Source organism: Zonotrichia albicollis, chromosome 2 (assembly GCF_047830755.1).
Source record: "Zonotrichia albicollis isolate bZonAlb1 chromosome 2, bZonAlb1.hap1, whole genome shotgun sequence".
NCBI classification, from domain to species: Eukaryota; Metazoa; Chordata; class Aves; order Passeriformes; family Passerellidae; genus Zonotrichia; species Zonotrichia albicollis.
The window spans coordinates 115,133,811-115,149,848 of NC_133820.1; the positions used below are offsets into that span (position 1 = coordinate 115,133,811).

Sequence of the window (16,038 nt, forward strand, 5' to 3'; positions counted from 1 at the left end):
CAGCCCCAGCCCTGCCCCACCGCGGCCCCACTTTCCCCAGTGCCCAGCTCCCCGGTACCTTCACACTGCCGGTGCCTTCATAGCACCGTGCCCCGGCTCTTCCTTTCGGTATGCCCCGGGTGCTCCCCTGGTGCTTCCCCCTGCCAGGTGCTCCCCGCCCCGGTGCTCTTCATCCTCCCGGTGCTCCCCACTGCTGCTGCCGCTACCCGCTGCTCTCCGCCCCTCGGTGCCGCTGCCCCTCGGTCAGACCCCCCGATGCCCCCCTGAACATCCTGCTCACGGCCCCTGATCTGCCCCGGTGCCTCTCGGGTGCGCCCCCCAGGACCCCACCAGTGCTCCCCCGAGCTCCCCCTGCTGCTGCCCCAGGATCCCCGCGGGTCCCCTCCCGCGTTCGCCTCTCACGGTGGCGACCCCCGGATCTCTCCCGTGGGCCCCCGGGTGCCTCATCGGTGCCCCCCTGGGGCCCTCGGCGACCCCAGCCCCCGGAGCCCCTGCCTGTCCCCGAGATGTCCCCGTCCCCCACCTTTCCCCGCCCCGCTGCCCGCCCCTCGGCTCCCCCTCCCCCTCAGAGCGCGGCCCCGCGGCGCGGCCCCGGCGGCGGAGCATGGCGGGCGCGGGGGGCGCGGGGGGCGCGGGAGGAGCGGCCCCGGTGCCGGTGCCCCCCTGGTACCACCGGGACCTGAGCCGGGCGGCGGCCGAGGAGCAGCTGGCGCGGGCCGGGCGGGACGGCAGCTTCCTGGTGCGGGACAGCGAAAGCGTGGCGGGGGCCTACGCGCTCTGCCTGCTGTGAGTGGGGTACAGGCGGGGGGCTGCCGGGGGGACACCCCCGCGGTGCCGGCGGGGCGTGGGGGACACCCGGGAGCGGCCATCGGGGGTGCCTGAAGGGGGTGCACCGGCAGGGGACCGGCGCGGGGCCGGGGGAGCAGCGGAGGCACGGGCAGGGAGTCTGGGGGAGAACCGGGGGCGACCGTGGCAGAGCTGCAGGGAGAAGCTTGAGGGGGCACCGGCGAGAGCTTTGGGGGGATCCCGGGAGAAACGGGGCGGGGGTACCGGGGATTGAGTCGGGCGTAGGAGTGGAAGTGTTTAGGGCGGCACCAGAGGGGCCTCGGGGATGGTCCGGGGAGAGCAGGGGGTCGGGAGGGCAGCCGGGGGTGGCTCTTGGGCCAGCAGAGGGGAGGATCTGGGGGAGCGCCAGAGGTATCGGGGAGAGCGCTGGGGCGTCACGGTGGGGTCACTGCAGGGATCCGGGGGAGCACTGTGCCGCGCAGGGCGGGTGTCCAAGGAAGCACTGGCACAGCACCGGGAAGAACAGTGGGAGAGGCACCGGCAGGGGGAGGGGGCGCCAAGGAAGAACAGGCAGGGGGATCACTGGAAGGGATCCAGGGGAGCACGCAGGGAGCATTGGTGGGGAGGAGGAACACCAAGAGGGCAACAGTCAGAGAGGGATACAGTGAGCACGGGGGTCACCAATACTGTGCGGGTTACTCGGAATTTGGGCACAGGGAGGCTGAGAGAGTTCTGGTCAGTGGTTGCTGGGGGGGAACGGACACAGGGGGACCTGGGTTTTCAGAGGGACACCGGCACTTCTGGGACACGGCACCAGGGAAATGGCACCTGCTGTGGTCTGGGTGTCCCAGAAGACCTGGGAGTCTCTAGGCAGTGGGGGGATATTGGGCTGGCTCCAGGGGGGCTGTGTCACCCACCCCTGTTACCATGGGGGTCTATGAGATGGGGGCCTAGCACCTGCCGCACACTTTTGGGGTCCCTGAGCCTACCCATGGCCCTGGGGGTCCCCCAGCTCCTGCCCTCATGTCTGGGGGTCCCCAGCCTGGGAAAGGGGGACAGCTTGAATAGTGCCATGGAACTCCATGGCTCCCAGCTTGTGCCAGGTCACAGGTGAGGGCTGACAGCCCTGGGGGTCCTGAAGTGCCTTTGCCCAGTGGTGCACCCCAGCACCCCACCATACGTGGGGCCTCTGGCACCTCGTTGTGCTGGGATGCTCCTGGGACATGCCACTGGCTCTGCTCGAGGCTGGCTGCCTGTGCCAGCACCTGGACCTTGATGTGGTTGTGAGGTGGTGGTGAGGGCACTTGAACTCAAAGCTTTTCTGTGCCCTGAGAGCCTGTGGGAGAGTTGGGAGTGCTCTGTGAGCTGGCCTGCCCTGGCCTGGGGTTGCTGTGTGCTGGTGCCACGTGCATTGCCAGGCATGCAGCCTCCATGGTGGTGTGGTTGTCCTGCCCCGTGGACAGTGGCAAATGCAATTTCCCAGGCATGTGGGGTAACAGTGTGGCTCTGGGCACTGGCTCCCCACCACAGAGCTGGGCTGGCAGGCAGCACTGGGCACAGCACTGGGAGAGCCTGCAATTCCAGCACCTAATGGTGCCATGTGGCTGGAGGGGGGGCATTGTGAGGTGTGAGTGACAGGGGGCTGCAGACAGCATTGTGGTACGGGTGCCTGGCTAAGGTGTGTCTGTCACTGGTATCTCTCACTGCTTGGTGAGGGGGCCATGGGTGCCACATGGCTGGCCTGTGGCACTGGCATGGCAAAGCCCATCATGGGGATGCCAGTTTGGGAGGCTGCACTCCAGCAAGGGCTACTGGGAGTCCCTGGTGCTGTGATCTCACCAGGCACCCCCACTGCCTGTGAGTGGGTGGACAGGGCTGTGGAGCCATTGGCCTAAAAATAGCTGCAGAATCAGGAGGAGGAAAGGGAACTGCAGCGGGATCCCGGCAGCATCGGCTTCCTTTAACCCTCCCACTGGTGTGCCATGGACTCACCGGGCTGGATGTGGCACACCAGGACATCTCACTGTGGCCTCACCATGGCACACTGGGGTGTCTCACCGTGGCACACCAGGGTGTCACACTTGTGGCCTCACTGTTTCCTATTGAGAAGTGGTAGCATACAGCAGTGGCACCCCAGGGCGTGCTGACGTCGCTGGTTGGTGAGCAGTGCTAGTGGGGACAGTCCTGGTGTGGTGTCCCACAGGAGCGTGGGGGCTTGGAACTTCCATCCTGGCTCACTGCCAGTTCATGGGGGACACCAGTGCCAGGGCGGTGCCAGTGGGCACACGGTATCCCCCTTGCCAGGGTGGCCACACCCTGCTCTTGGTGAAGCAGGGTGGTAGGTGCCCTTCTGTGTGCCACAGAGCAGCGGGGATGTGGGGTACCCGCTGTGCAGACAGGGTGCTGTGCGTCAAAGCGACAGGGGAGTCCCGCAGCTCCCGCATAAAGGCTCTTTGTAGCCAGCCCGGTGCTCTCTGGCCCCCCCTCCCCGTCGCTGCTCACCAAAATAGCAGCGACAGACAGACAGCGGTGCGGGGCTGGGCAGCCAGGGGGCCCTGCACGCCCTCTCCACAGCACCACCCCCTGTGCCGGGTGTCCCTCCAGCCCCTGCCAGTTATCCACAGAGAACCCCTTGATGTCCCCCACAGCTGAGGTTCCTCCTGAGGGTCCTGCTCCTTGCCCCTCCAATCCAGAGTTCCACATACTGGTGCTGTGCTGGGGCTCCTCTTGCACTCACATCACACCTCCAGTGGTGTTCCTGCTGTGGAGACCCCAGTTGTGTATTAGGACTTCCCACAGAGACCCCTTATGCTGCCCTCGTTTGGGGGTGTCTCTTTGTGCTCCCCATCCTACCAGCTGGGATTCTCCCACAGACTCATTGGAGTCTGGAAAGCCCTGGTCCCTTCCCCCACCCTGGTAGGGTTTTCCATAGAGCCCCCCCAAAGTGGAGTCTCATTCAGCCCCCCCTACCACTTGGAGAGTCTCTCCATGGCCCCACCCTCACAATGACCCTGACTGGGCATTGGAACACCTGGCAGGGCCCCAACGATGCTGGGGCAGGTCGTACCGCCAGAGGAGGCAGGAGAAATGGGGTGCCTGGCACTGCAGGGGACGTGGTGGCACCAGGGAACCTGGTGCTGTGGGGTGCTGGCAGGGTAACCAGAACTGTAGGGTGACACCAGGGGACCTGACAGAGGGGGATAGGATGTGGGGGCACAGCACCCTGTCCAGGGACACAGCACAGCATGGGGGGGATGGATGCTGCCTTATCCCAGTTCTCCAGCCCTGCACTGAGCTGCCACTGGGGCAGGGGACACAGCAGCTGAGTGGCTCCGGTGTGGTGACAGCAGCCTCAATGCTCACAGTGACCTCTGTGGCCAGAGGCCAGCCAGGAGTCCCGGTCCCTGTGCACAGCCCTGGAGTGGGGAGGTCTGGCACTGCTGAGGCTCCCTGTCTCCTGGAGTCCCTGAAATGGGGAGAGCTTCCAGTCCTGCTCCTTGCACTCACTGATGTTTTCACCCCATCTCTTAGCACTGCCCATCATCCCCTGCCCCGGGATCGTGTCCTTGGTTCCTGTCAGCTTCCACAGGAAAATAAATTGTTTCCTGGTGTCCTGGCTGCCAGCTCCTGCCTGTGCCATGGGCTGGGGACAGTGCCTCTGGCACAGACAGGCAGTGCAGCAGGGCAGCAGCACTGCCAAGGACATAGTGCTGTCAATTGTGGGGTCGGAGCACGCAAGGGAGTCACTCTCGGGCTCCCAGCACCCACCCTGCAGGCATTTTCCCGTGGCTTTTCCACGGATTCCCTGTCAGCTCGTTGCATTCCATGGGGAATGGTGGTATTGGAGCTCCTCGCTGTCGCTGCTGGTGAAGTAGAGTCTGACTGGATGAGTACTGGGCATCCCTTTGGGGCTGGCGGGGGCCGTGCAGGCAGGTGGGGGGACACCAGCCACCCCCAGCACCCCCTGATGCCTTCCCTGCTGCCACAGGTTCCAGAAACACGTGCACACCTACCGCATCCTGCCGGACGAGGAGGATTTCCTGGCCGTGCAGGTGGGCAGCGCGGGCATGGGACACCCCTGGCTCGTGGGCACTGGGGCTCTCTGGCTCAGCAGTGCTCAGTGCTGGCCTCGTGCTGTGGCTTTACTTGTCCCTGTGGCTGTGCTGGGCTCAGCCCTGGCGCCGTGCCACGCGCCTGCCCGGCTGTGCCGGATGGCTTGGCTGTGCCTGTCTTGGCCGGCTGTGGCACTGGGTATTTTTAGAGCAACAGAACCCTCTTTGTGCTGGCCAGGCTGGCAGGAAAAGCTGCCCCTGGGAGGGAGGAGGCTGAGGGACGGCTGCTGTCTGCACCCTGTGTACCCACCTACAAACCCTGCAGGCCCCATTGCAATGGGCCCTGGTCCCCACCATGGGGCTGTGGGGTCAGCCCCTCATCCTGCATGGGGGTCCCTGCATGGAGGGGTTCCTGCACGGTGGCATCTCTGCATGGGAGGATCCCTTCATGGGGGTCCCTGCATGGAGGTCCCTGCATGGGGGCCCCTTCATGGGAACATCCCTGTGTGGTGGCACCTCCACACGAGGGGATCATTGCATGGTGTTATCCCTGCCTGGGGGTCCCTGCATGGTGGTATCCCTTCCTGGGAGTCCCTGCATGGCAGTATCCCTGCCTGGGGAGATTCCTGTCTCTGCATGGTGGCATCCCTGGCTGGGGTTTCCCAGTTTGGTGTTGTCTCCACCTGGGAGGTGTGCAGTGATGGTGGCTGCAGGTGCTGATGGTGTTGGTGTCCCGATGTCCCCGCAGACGTCACAGGGCGTGCAGGTGCGGCGCTTCAAGACGCTCAGCGAGCTGATTGCCCTGTACCTGCAGCCCAACCAGGGGCTGGTCTGCACCCTGCTCTTCCCTGTCGAGAGGGAGAAGGAGAAGGAGAACGTGGAGGACAGGGACTACTCTGGTATGGCAGGGTGACATGGGTGGGTGAAGGGGGTCCTGAGACCCCTGGGGTGGGGGTAACTGGCCCCCTCATGCCCCACTGCAGATGGAGAGGATGAGAAGCCGCCATTGCCACCACGCTCCGGCTCCACCAGTTTCTCTGGCACCTCAGCGGGGCTCAGCCCCACTGGCCTGGGACCATCTGTGCCAGAGAGGCCAGTGGAGAGGTGAGGATCTGCCTGTCTCCTGTTCCCTGTCTGTCCCCTGCTCCTCCCTGCTGGCTCTCACCCCTTGGGTGCTCTCTCTGTAGCACCAATGGGCTCAGCAGCATCTCTCACGAGTACCTGAAGGGCAGCTACAGCCTGGACCTGGAGGCAGTGAAGGGAGGGGCCAACAGCCTCCCCCACCTCAACAAGACTCTCGTCACCTCCTGCAAACGGCTGCACAGGTGAGTGCCAGGCACTGGGACAGACAAACAGACGGAAGGACGTATGTGCCACCCGGTGAGCTGGCTCCTCTTGCCTCTCCAGTGAGGTGGACAAGGTGCTGGCAGGGCTGGAGATCCTCTCCAAGGTGTTTGACCAGCAGAGCTCCCCCATGGTCTCCAAGATCCTGCAACAGGTAAAGGGAATATGGGGACAGAGCAGTGGCAGCCCCCCACCATGAACTGCACCCACAGACCCAACCATGGTACCATCCATAGGTGGTGGGAAAAACTGTGGAGAAACACCTACCATCCTACCCCATCCCAGATTGCCAGTGGGCGCTGCCACTTGGGGTGGGGGAAGGCTCTGGGCTGGGTCTGGGGTTCACTTCCCAGTGCTGGGGTGTCTTGCTGGGGGTTCCAGACAGCAGGGCAGAGTGGAGAGCAGGAGCTGGAGAACCTGGTGCTGAAACTGTCTGTGCTGAAAGATTTCCTGTCGTCCATTGAGAAGAAGGTAAGGCTGGAGATGCAGGGCTGGATGGCCTGATGGGGGTGCTCTGAGGGGTCTGGGTGAACCAGAGAGACTGTGGGGCTGAGGGCACTGGTGGGACTGGGGCAACTGGCAGAGCTTCTTGGGCTGGTGGAGCTGGGGGACTGGGGATGGGCTTGTGGGATTGAGGCACCAGTGGGACTGGGGAGACAGTGGAGCTGGCACTGGTAGGGCTGAGGGGGCTGATGGGGCCTTGTGGACTTTGAGGGCTGGTGGGGCTTGGAAGATTGGTGGGACTGGATGGGTTGGTGGGACTGGATGGGTTGGTGGGGCTGGTGGGCTCTCAGCTGACCCTGCTGGGGCTCTGGCAGGCACTGAAGGCCCTGCAGGAGATGAGCTCAGCCACCCCCGCTGCCCCCCCTCAACCCCTCTCCCGCAAGGCCAAGAGCATCCCAGTGCAAACCTTCGAGGTGAGCCCAGCCCTACCCCCTGCCCTGCCCCCTTTTGGAGTTTTGGGGGGATTTCAGCATCAGCTGAGTACCTCCAGTGTGACACTGAGGGCACAGACCCCTAGATGTCTCTGGGGGAGGTCAGATGCCAGACAGGGTGCTGGGGTGTCCCCTGTGTCCTCCCTCATCCCAGTGTCCCCTGGCAGGTGAAGCTGGATATCACCCTGGGGGATCTGACCAAGATTGGGAAGTCACAGAAGTACACGCTGAGCGTGGATGTGGAGGGGGGTAAACTAGTGGTGCTGAAGAAGCAGAAGGACTCCCAGGAGGACTGGAACACCTTCACCCATGACAAGAGTGAGTGGGGAGGTGTCTGGGAGGGCCCCAGCACCCTTTGTGCTGGGGTGCATCCCTGTGAGGCTCAGTGGTGATCTGGAAGCGGGGGGATTTCCTCATGCTGGGGTGTCCCCATCTTGGGGGGTCTCCCAAAGCATGGTCTGGGGGGGTTTCAGCACCCAGCTAGCAGCCAGCACTCTCCCAGCTCTTTCCTCTCTTCCTCAGTTCGGCAGCTGATCAAGTCACAGCGGGTGCAGAACAAGCTGGGCATCGTTTTTGAGAAGGAAAAGGATAAAACGCAACGGAAGGACTTTGTTTTTGTCAGTGCTCGGGTGGGTAACACTCAGCTGGAGGCGGGTGGGGTACAAGGGGTCCCTTGTAGGGACGGGGTGGGGCAGGATTTAACCCCTGGGCCCTGGTGGGGCTCAGGGACAGGCGCTGGGTACCGGTGCCTGATGGCTGGGTGATGTCCCTGGGGTGATCCCCATGCCCAGAAGGTGCCAGCTGTGGCTGAGCCAAAACAGGAGGGTGGGAGAGGGTTGTAGGCACCCCCTCTACCCCCACCTCACTGCCCCCTTCTGCAGAAACGTGAGGCCTTCTGTCAGCTTCTGCAGCTGATGAAGAACAAGCACTCTCACCAGGACGAGCCTGACATGATCTCTGTCTTCATTGGCACCTGGAACATGGGTGAGCAAGGCTAGGGGCAGCCCTGGGTGTCGGGGCCCTGGGGTCGCCCCCTAACTGTGCTGTCCCCCTGCAGGCAGCGTTCCCCCCCCCAAGAACATCACTTCATGGATCACCTCCAAGGGCTTGGGCAAGACCCTGGACGAGGTGACGATGGCCATACCGCACGACATCTACGTCTTTGGCACCCAGGAGAATTCCCTGGGAGACAAGGAGTGGGTGGACTTCCTGCGCTCCGTCCTCAAGGACTTCACTGAGGTTGAGTACCGCCCGGTAAGCACCAGGGGACCCTGGAGACCCTGAGGGCTCTGGGGTGCAGGCACTGGTGGGTGGTGGAGGTGTGGATGCTCAGTGTCCTGGGGGTGGCTGTGCTCTGGCTCTGTGACACCGGCTGTTCTGAGGTGCTCTCGTGGTGCTGGGTGGCTGTGGGTGCTCCAGGTCTGCTGACATAAGGTATTTTGGGGTGGTCTCCTGGTGCTGGGTAGCTGTGGATGCTGATTGATGGTGGTGGGATTCCATGGGGGACAACCCTTGGTGAAGCAGTAATGAGCATTCCCTGTGGACACACCAGAGGGGCTCCCGTGGCCCCAGGGGGCCCCAGGGCGTGCTGGAAGGGGGCTGAGGGTGCTGGCACCCACAGGTGGCCATGCAGTCCCTGTGGAACATCAAGGTGGTGGTGCTGGTGAAGCCAGAGCACGAGAACCGCATCAGCCACGTCAGCACCTCCAGCGTCAAGACAGGGATCGCCAACACCCTGGGTAGGGCCACAGCAGGGCGCAGAGGGACACGGGCTGTGCACTGCACTGGGGGGGCTCCTGGGGTGTCTGCACTGGGTGGGGGGGTCCTGTTGTTGCATATGTGGCATGAGGAGGGGTGTCAGTATGTGTACCTTGCATGATGAGGAGCCCTGGTGTGTGGGCATTGCATGGGGAGGGGTCCCAGGGTTGCACAAGAAGGGGTCCTGGCATGTGTTGCATGTGGAGGGGTCTTGTTGGAGCACGGGGAGGGGTCCCAGGGCATGGGTGTTTCACGAGGAAGGCTCTGTGTGCAGTGCATGGGGAAGGTTCTGGGAGTGTTTGTGTTGCATGTGGAGGCCCTGGATAGGTGTGCTTTGCACAAGGGGGACTCTGGGGGGTGTTTCATGAGGAGGCCTCTCAGCATGGGGACTGTGCCAGGTGGGACTGTGCCCCATCACCGTGACCTGGGGCCGGCTGGGTGTCTGTCCCCGAGGCAGAATCAGGGGTTGCCTGATCCCATCCCATGTCCCCAATTCCTCACAGGGAACAAGGGCGCTGTGGGTGTCTCCTTCATGTTCAATGGCACCTCCTTTGGCTTTGTCAACTGCCACCTCACCTCTGGCAATGAGAAGACGGCACGGTGAGCACCCCCGCCCTGGGCTGGGCCAGGACACAGCTGTCACCCCTGTCCTCATGTCTGTGACACCCTGTCCTTGTGTCCCCTGCTTCAGGAGGAACCAGAACTACCTGGACATCCTGCGCCTGCTCTCACTGGGGGATAAGCAGCTGAGCTCCTTTGACATTTCTCTTCGCTTCACTCACCTCTTCTGGTTTGGGGACCTCAATTACCGCCTAGACATGGACATCCAGGTCAGGGGAAGGGGTGGCTGGGGCTGGGAAGGCAGCTGGGAGTGTCAGGGTCCCCCTCCCAGCCCAGTGCCAATGCCTTTGTCCCAACAGGAGATCCTCAACTACATCAGCCGCAAGGAGCTGGAGCCGCTGCTGAAGGTGGATCAGCTCAATCTGGAGAAGGAGAAGCACAAGGTGTTCCTGCGCTTCGGTGAGGACTGGGGGGCTCCAGGGGTGTCTGGTGCTGCAGCCCTTGCTGTGGGGACTGTCCTGACCCACTGCTGTCCCTACAGGTGAGGAGGAGATCACCTTCCCCCCAACCTACCGCTATGAGCGGGGCTCCCGGGACACCTATGTCTGGCACAAGCAGAAGCCCACAGGGGTAGGTGCTGGGTAGGGGGAGTTGGGGGAGTGGAGGACACCCCAATCTGAACCCCCACCCGCTCCCCACCCCTGCCAGGTGCGTACCAACGTGCCGTCCTGGTGTGACCGCATCCTCTGGAAGTCCTACCCCGAGACTCATGTCAACTGCAACGCTTATGGTGAGCACTGTAACCACCCCAGCACTCTGTTCTGGGGACAGTCCCCCCCGCTCCATCCTGACTTCTTCTCCATTCCCACTGGCTGCAGGGTGCACAGATGACATTGTCACCAGTGACCATTCACCCGTCTTCGGTTCCTTTGAAGTGGGAGTGACATCGCAGTTCGTTTCCAAAAAAGGTGCCTATGCCCTAGGGGATCCCTTGCTGTCCCCTGCCCCTCCATGGTCCAACCTCTCCCTCTCAATGGAGAGGCCCCAGGGAGATTCCAATGCCCTGCCTCTCCATGGAGGGCTCTCCAAGTCCTCAGAGCAGGCATACATCGAGTTTGAGAGCATAGAAGCCATCGTGAAGACCTCCAGTCGCACCAAGTTTTTCATTGAGTTCTATTCTACCTGCCTGGAAGGTGAGGACTGGAATGCCAGTGGGGGGTCCCAGAGGGCTTGAGAAGGATCCCAGGAAGCTCATGGCATCCTGGAAGGCTAAAGGATTGATGCCATGTCCTGCTACCATCACAGAGTTCAAGAAGAGCTTCGAGAACGACAGCCAGAGCAGTGACAACATCAACTTCCTCAAGGTGCAGTGGTCATCCCGGCAGCTGCCCACGGTGAGGAGGGGCTGGGAGCTGGCAGGGTGGGTGCTGGGGGAAGCTGCAGACAGGGAGACCCCTGCTCAGTGCCAGCACCCCCTTCCCTCTGCCACAGCTGAAGCCCATCCTCTCTGAGATTGAGTACCTGCAGGACCAGCACCTCTTGCTCACTGTCAAATCCCTTGATGGCTACGAGTCCTATGGTGAGTGTCCACTCCAGCACCATGCCAGCACCAGGGGTCCGTGGGGTGCAGACCCCCAACCTCTCCCACTGTCACCCCCAGGGGAGTGTGTCATTGCCCTGAAGTCCATGATTGGCAGCACAGCCCAGCAGTTCCTCACCTACCTGTCCCACCGTGGTGAGGAGACCGGCAATATCCGTGGCTCCATGAAGGTCTGGGTGCCCACGGAGCGCCTGGGCACCCGTGAGAGGCTCTATGGTGAGCACCCCTCCCCCAGGGGGGCACCCTGGGGAGAGGACTCCGCCACTGAGCCCCTGTTCCCTGGCAGAGTGGATCAGCATCGATAAGGATGAGACGACAGCCAGCAAAGGGAAGGTGCTGCTAGGTGCCAGGGCCACCCAGGACAATGCCAAGTATGAGGGACAGGGATTGGCAGGGTGGGGGGCACCTGGGGGTCGGGAGGCCTGAGAGGTTCACCTGAGCACAGGTATTGCTTGGAGTGTCCCTCTAGGCTGGTGTGTGGGATGCGACTGGGGACAGTCCTGATGCCAGTTTTGTGCCACACAGGGGAGGGATGGGGCTCTGAGCCTCCAAATGTGGCTCTGGCTGTGTTTTGGTGGCTGAACCTCATCCTAGAGGGCAGAGCCCCATGCTGGGGATCTCAGCCCTGATCTGGGCTGCTGAGACCCATCCCATGGGGTCTGAACCTTGTCCTGGGTGATCTGAGCCCCATCCTGGGGGTCTGAACCCTGATGGGGACGTTCAAGCCCCATGGGCCACCCAACTCCTCCTGTTGCCAGGTCTGTGGGGCGGAAGCCCATGGGTGCTGAGCCCCCCACCACCCTCCTGGCGAAGCTGCCGGAGGAGCCCGACAAGAGCAGCACCACAGCAGCGCCGCGTCCCCCCGCCCCGCACCGCAGCGCCCCCAGGGACGAGGCCGCCCCGAGCCGGTGAGGGGGTGTGGGCAGGGCTAGGGAGGGGCTTCCTCTGGGGGTGCCACGCTCAACCCTGTCCCCGTAGGTCCAAGGTGGAGGCAGTGCCGGAGCTCTCAGGGGGTCCCCTGAAGAACAGCTTCAACAACCCAGCATACTACGTGCTGGAGGGGGTCCCCCACCAGCTGCTGGTGCCAGGGGACCCCGGCAAGCCCCCCAAGGCCAAGGTGCAGGTGGCAGTGCCGGAGCGCTGCCAGTGCCCCTCGGCATGCTGCGGTGGCGAGAGCGATGAGGAGGAGGAGCTGGGCACCCTGAACCTGCCCCCGCCGGATTTTCCCCCGCCGCCACTGCCCCGGGAGCTGGAGCTCCCCCAAAACACCTTCTTGGGCACCCCCAAGGAGCTGCTGGCATCCAGCGGGTGTGAGGACCCCAAATCCCACCCTGCTGCCTTCGGAGAGGCTCCCCTGCCCAAGCTGCACCCCCGGCCACCCCCAGCCGCCAGGGCTGGATTTGGGATGGAGGGAGCTGGGGGGATGCCCGTTCCCGGGGCACTGCCCGCTCCTGGGGCACTGCCCGCTCCTGGGGGCCTGTCGGGAGGGCTGCTGGATGACCGCTCCTGCTCGGTGCTGCAGATGGCCAAGACACTGAGTGAGGTGGACTACGGGGGTGGGAAGGGGAGGGTGGTCCCCCCACCACCGCTGCTGGCCAAGGGGGCCTTGCCTCCCCGCTGCCTGCACCCCGACTATGGCCGCCCCCTTGCCTTCCCTCCCCACTCCATCCAGGAGAGCATCCAGGAGGATCTGGCTGAGGAGGTGGGTGATGCAGGGTGGGTGGGGGTCCTCGGCACCTCGGCTGGGGCTCCCTTTGGGGTGCCCAATGGTGCTGAGGCTGTTGGGGCGCAGGCGCTGGGCCGCGGCGTGGGCACCGTGCCCGGCGTGGGCGAGTGGCTGCGGGCGCTGGGGCTGGAGCGGTACGAGGAGGGGCTGGTGCGCAACGGCTGGGATGACCTGGAGTTCCTCAGGTGAGCAGCCCCCCGGAATGGTGGGCAGGGACCCCCACCCACTCCCACCCCAGCCTGGCCAGCCCCAGTGAGTGCACGTATTCCCCATGAGGTCACAGTGATGCCTGGGTTCTGGGGAGGTCTCTTGGGGTGCTGCCCTTGATGGTCCCTGCTATCCCTGGGGGTTCCCCACTGCCTTCTGCAGGTCTCCACTTCCCCTGGGAATCCTCACTCCCCATGGCCCCCAAAAGTTCTGTGCCGCCCTTGGGGGTCCCCACTGCTCCCCCGTGCCCTTTGCCTCTCGGGATCCTCAGTGCCCCTGAAGGTCACAAAACCCCACGTCAGGGACAGGATGGAGCCTGGGTGTGCACGCAGCAGCCTGAGTGGGGGCTCTTGCACCCCCACGTGGGGTGGGGTGCCCCTCAGGGTCAGAGAGCCCCATATTTGTGCTTCATTCCCAGTGACATCACGGAGGAGGACCTGGAGGAGGCTGGAGTGCTGGAGCCCGGCCACAAGCGTGTCCTTCTGGAGAGCCTCCAGCTCCGCAAGTAGCTGCCACCGCCCATCCAGCATCCCGTGCTTCCCGTGGCCCGGCATCCCAGATCCTGCAGCCCTGCGTCTCAGACCTTGCAGTAGTGTGTCCTGTGGCCCAGCATCCTGCCTCCCACAGATGGACATCCTGGATCCCATGGCTGTGCATTCTGTATCCTGCTGCCACGTGTCCTGGAGCCTGTGGCCCTGCATCCTGCAGCTGAGCATCCCAGATCCTGCGGCCACACATCCCAGATCCCTCAGATCCTGTGGCCGTGTGTCTGCAGCCCGGCATCCTGTGACCCCATATCCTGGGTCCCATGGATGTTCATCCCAGATCCTGCAGCTGTGCATCCTGCAGCTGAGGATCCTTCATCCCACAGCCCCACACCCTGCATCCATTCATCCCACCATCACCAGCAGCAAGTGGGAACCCCATGAGCTCCACAGCCCACCCCACCCTGGGTGCAGGGTAATGGGGCAGGAAGGGGGAGTGGGGGACAGGGGGGTGGTGGGTCCTGGTCAGATAATTTCACATGAGGATACCCACGGGGTGTCCTCACATTTAAGTTATTTTTTTATTTATTGGGAGAAGGGGTGGGGGAAGAGGTGTTTGGGGGTAACCTGGCTCCCTGGTTGGGACCCTGGCTCCCCCCATGAGCCCTCACAGCTAGGAGGAGGCTCTGAGCAAAGTCATGTCTTGACCCAAGTGCCTTCATGATGCCTGGGATGGGATGGGATGGGATGGGATGGGATGGGATGGGATGGGATGGGATGGGATGGGATGGGATGGCTCAGCCAGCCCCCACAGACAACACTAGACCCAGCTCAGGGTCCCTATCCCCACCTCTAAAGATCCTGTCCCTACCCTGAAGGTCCCATCCCCACTGTGAAGGTTCCTGGGCATCCCTGTCCCCACCCCAGGGCACCTGTCCCCCTCAGGGTCCTTGTCCCTAAGATGGATGTCCCATTCCCACCCTGGAGGATCCCCATCCCCACCCAGGGGGTGCCAGTCACCATCCCTGGGGGCCCCCTCCCCTTGCTGTAGGTCCCTCTCCCAGCTCCAGAGCATCCTGTCCCCACACTGGACCTCATATCTGTACACCAGGGGTTCTATCCCCACTCTGATCCCTATCCCTGCTCTGGATGTGCTGTCCCCACCCCTGGGGGTTCCTGTCCTCACCCCAGGTATCCCTGTTGCCATTCCTCGGGGTCCCATTCCCGCTATGGTGGTCCCTGTCCCCACCCTAGGGGTGTTGTCCTCATTCCCAGGGGTCCCACCCCACCCTGAGGGTCCATCCCACCCAGAGGTTCCATTCCCAGAGGTTCCATTCCCCCTGTCCCTATTCTGGGGATTCCGTCCCTGTCCCCACCATGGGGTCCCTGTCCCCGCTCTGGGAGTGCCTGTCCCCGTGCTGGGAGTCCATCCCCAGCCTGGGAATCCTGTCAGAGCAGAGCCAGCTCAGTGCCTTCCCCCAGAGCCCATCCCACACCAGCAGTGCCTGCGGGGCAGATCCCCCATCCCAGCCCGTTTGCCCATTGGCACTGGCTGGGTCTGTCCCCACGGGGGTCTGTGTCACCCTTGGGGACAGCGGGGCTGGCAGCCGGCTCTCCTTGTGGGTGCTCAGCCCCCAGCCTTGCCAAGTGTCCTTCCAGGAGGGTCCCCAGGGTGGGAGCCCCAGGGCAGGGCTGCTCCCACTGTGCTTTCCCCTCTGGGATGCTCCCTCCAGGCTCTCCCTGTCCTCAGGGGGGTGGGGGTGATGCTACCCCAGACACCCCACCCCTCACTCCGGCTGAGATGAAGGATGGGCCAGGTGCCCCTGGCATACCCCAACCTCCCCCCTCTGTTACTGGGGGGGTGAACTCCCCCCACTAAACCCCAGCTCCTGTGTTTGGAGGTGTTTGGTAAACCTGGAGTGATTTTTATCATGTTCATGCAATGGCTGTGCTGGAGCTCTCGGCGTGGGGAGCGGGGCAAGGTGGGGACCCAGGGGGAGGAGCTGGGTCCCAGCATAATCTGTGACCCCTCCAAGCTGGCTATGCTGGCCCCAGCAAGGTGGGGAGCAGGTCCCTTGTCCCCTTCTTGCCCATTTGGGTACCTCAGACCACTCCCCCAACAGCCTGGCATGCTCCTTGTCACCATCCCAATGCCCCCAAGAGCTTCTTCATCATCACCCCCCAAAGGGCCCCCAGAGGCCGGGGGGGCTGGGTGGGGCACCCCTCTCCTCACCCCACTTGGGGGGTCTTCCCATGGGGTGCCCCTTCAGCGTCCTACAGCTGCTTGGGGTCTTGGAGTGGGGGCACCCAAAATAATCCCTGAGGTGCTGGGGGCCCGTGGCATCACCTGGGGGGTTCTGGTGGGTTTCAGAGGGTCCAGGGGCGGAGACTGTGCAGCCCCCCCACCCCTGCAACCCCTGGTGGGGGTGGGGTGCAACAGGGACTGAGGGCCAGCAGCACTGTCAATAAATTAAGTTTAATTTGGATTAGTGGCATTTGCAAATATGGGTAATAAATTACAGAATGGTTTAAAAAAAAAAAACAAACCAAGAAAAGTGGGGAACCCACCTCGGGGGAGCTGGGA

General features: G+C 63.4%; 1 protein-coding gene across 2 annotated transcripts; it reads left to right on the forward strand.

Annotated features, from left to right (window-relative positions):
- Positions 1 to 539: 539 nt before the first annotated feature.
- INPPL1 (inositol polyphosphate phosphatase like 1) lies at positions 540 to 15,940 on the forward strand. Of its 2 annotated transcripts, XM_014267125.3 has the most exons (28): positions 541 to 786; positions 4,775 to 4,838; positions 5,587 to 5,737; positions 5,822 to 5,942; positions 6,026 to 6,163; positions 6,246 to 6,336; positions 6,564 to 6,653; positions 7,001 to 7,099; positions 7,285 to 7,435; positions 7,640 to 7,746; positions 7,999 to 8,101; positions 8,175 to 8,371; positions 8,739 to 8,856; positions 9,379 to 9,475; positions 9,567 to 9,705; positions 9,796 to 9,895; positions 9,978 to 10,066; positions 10,145 to 10,226; positions 10,315 to 10,404; positions 10,516 to 10,629; positions 10,742 to 10,830; positions 10,928 to 11,015; positions 11,097 to 11,252; positions 11,323 to 11,407; positions 11,795 to 11,944; positions 12,015 to 12,738; positions 12,829 to 12,947; positions 13,388 to 15,940. In XM_014267125.3, exons 1-28 carry the CDS (start codon positions 605 to 607, stop codon positions 13,476 to 13,478), a joined length of 3,825 nt encoding a protein of 1,274 aa, XP_014122600.2. In that variant the 5' UTR covers positions 541 to 604; the 3' UTR covers positions 13,479 to 15,940. The 2 variants fall into 2 exon arrangements, with proteins under 2 accessions (XP_074392215.1, XP_014122600.2); XM_074536114.1 differs by having other exon boundaries at positions 540 to 786; positions 12,015 to 12,947.
- Positions 15,941 to 16,038: the final 98 nt, after the last annotated feature.

Coding starts and splice junctions, on each gene's coding strand:
- INPPL1 (XM_074536114.1), top strand. CDS start 605: ATGGCGGGCGCGGGGGGCGCGGGGGGCGCGGGAGGAGCGGCCCCGGTG. Junction 11,253..11,322: donor CACCCGTGAGAGGCTCTATG/GTGAGCACCCCT, acceptor GTTCCCTGGCAG/AGTGGATCAGCATCGATAAG. Junction 11,945..12,014: donor GACGAGGCCGCCCCGAGCCG/GTGAGGGGGTGT, acceptor CTGTCCCCGTAG/GTCCAAGGTGGAGGCAGTGC.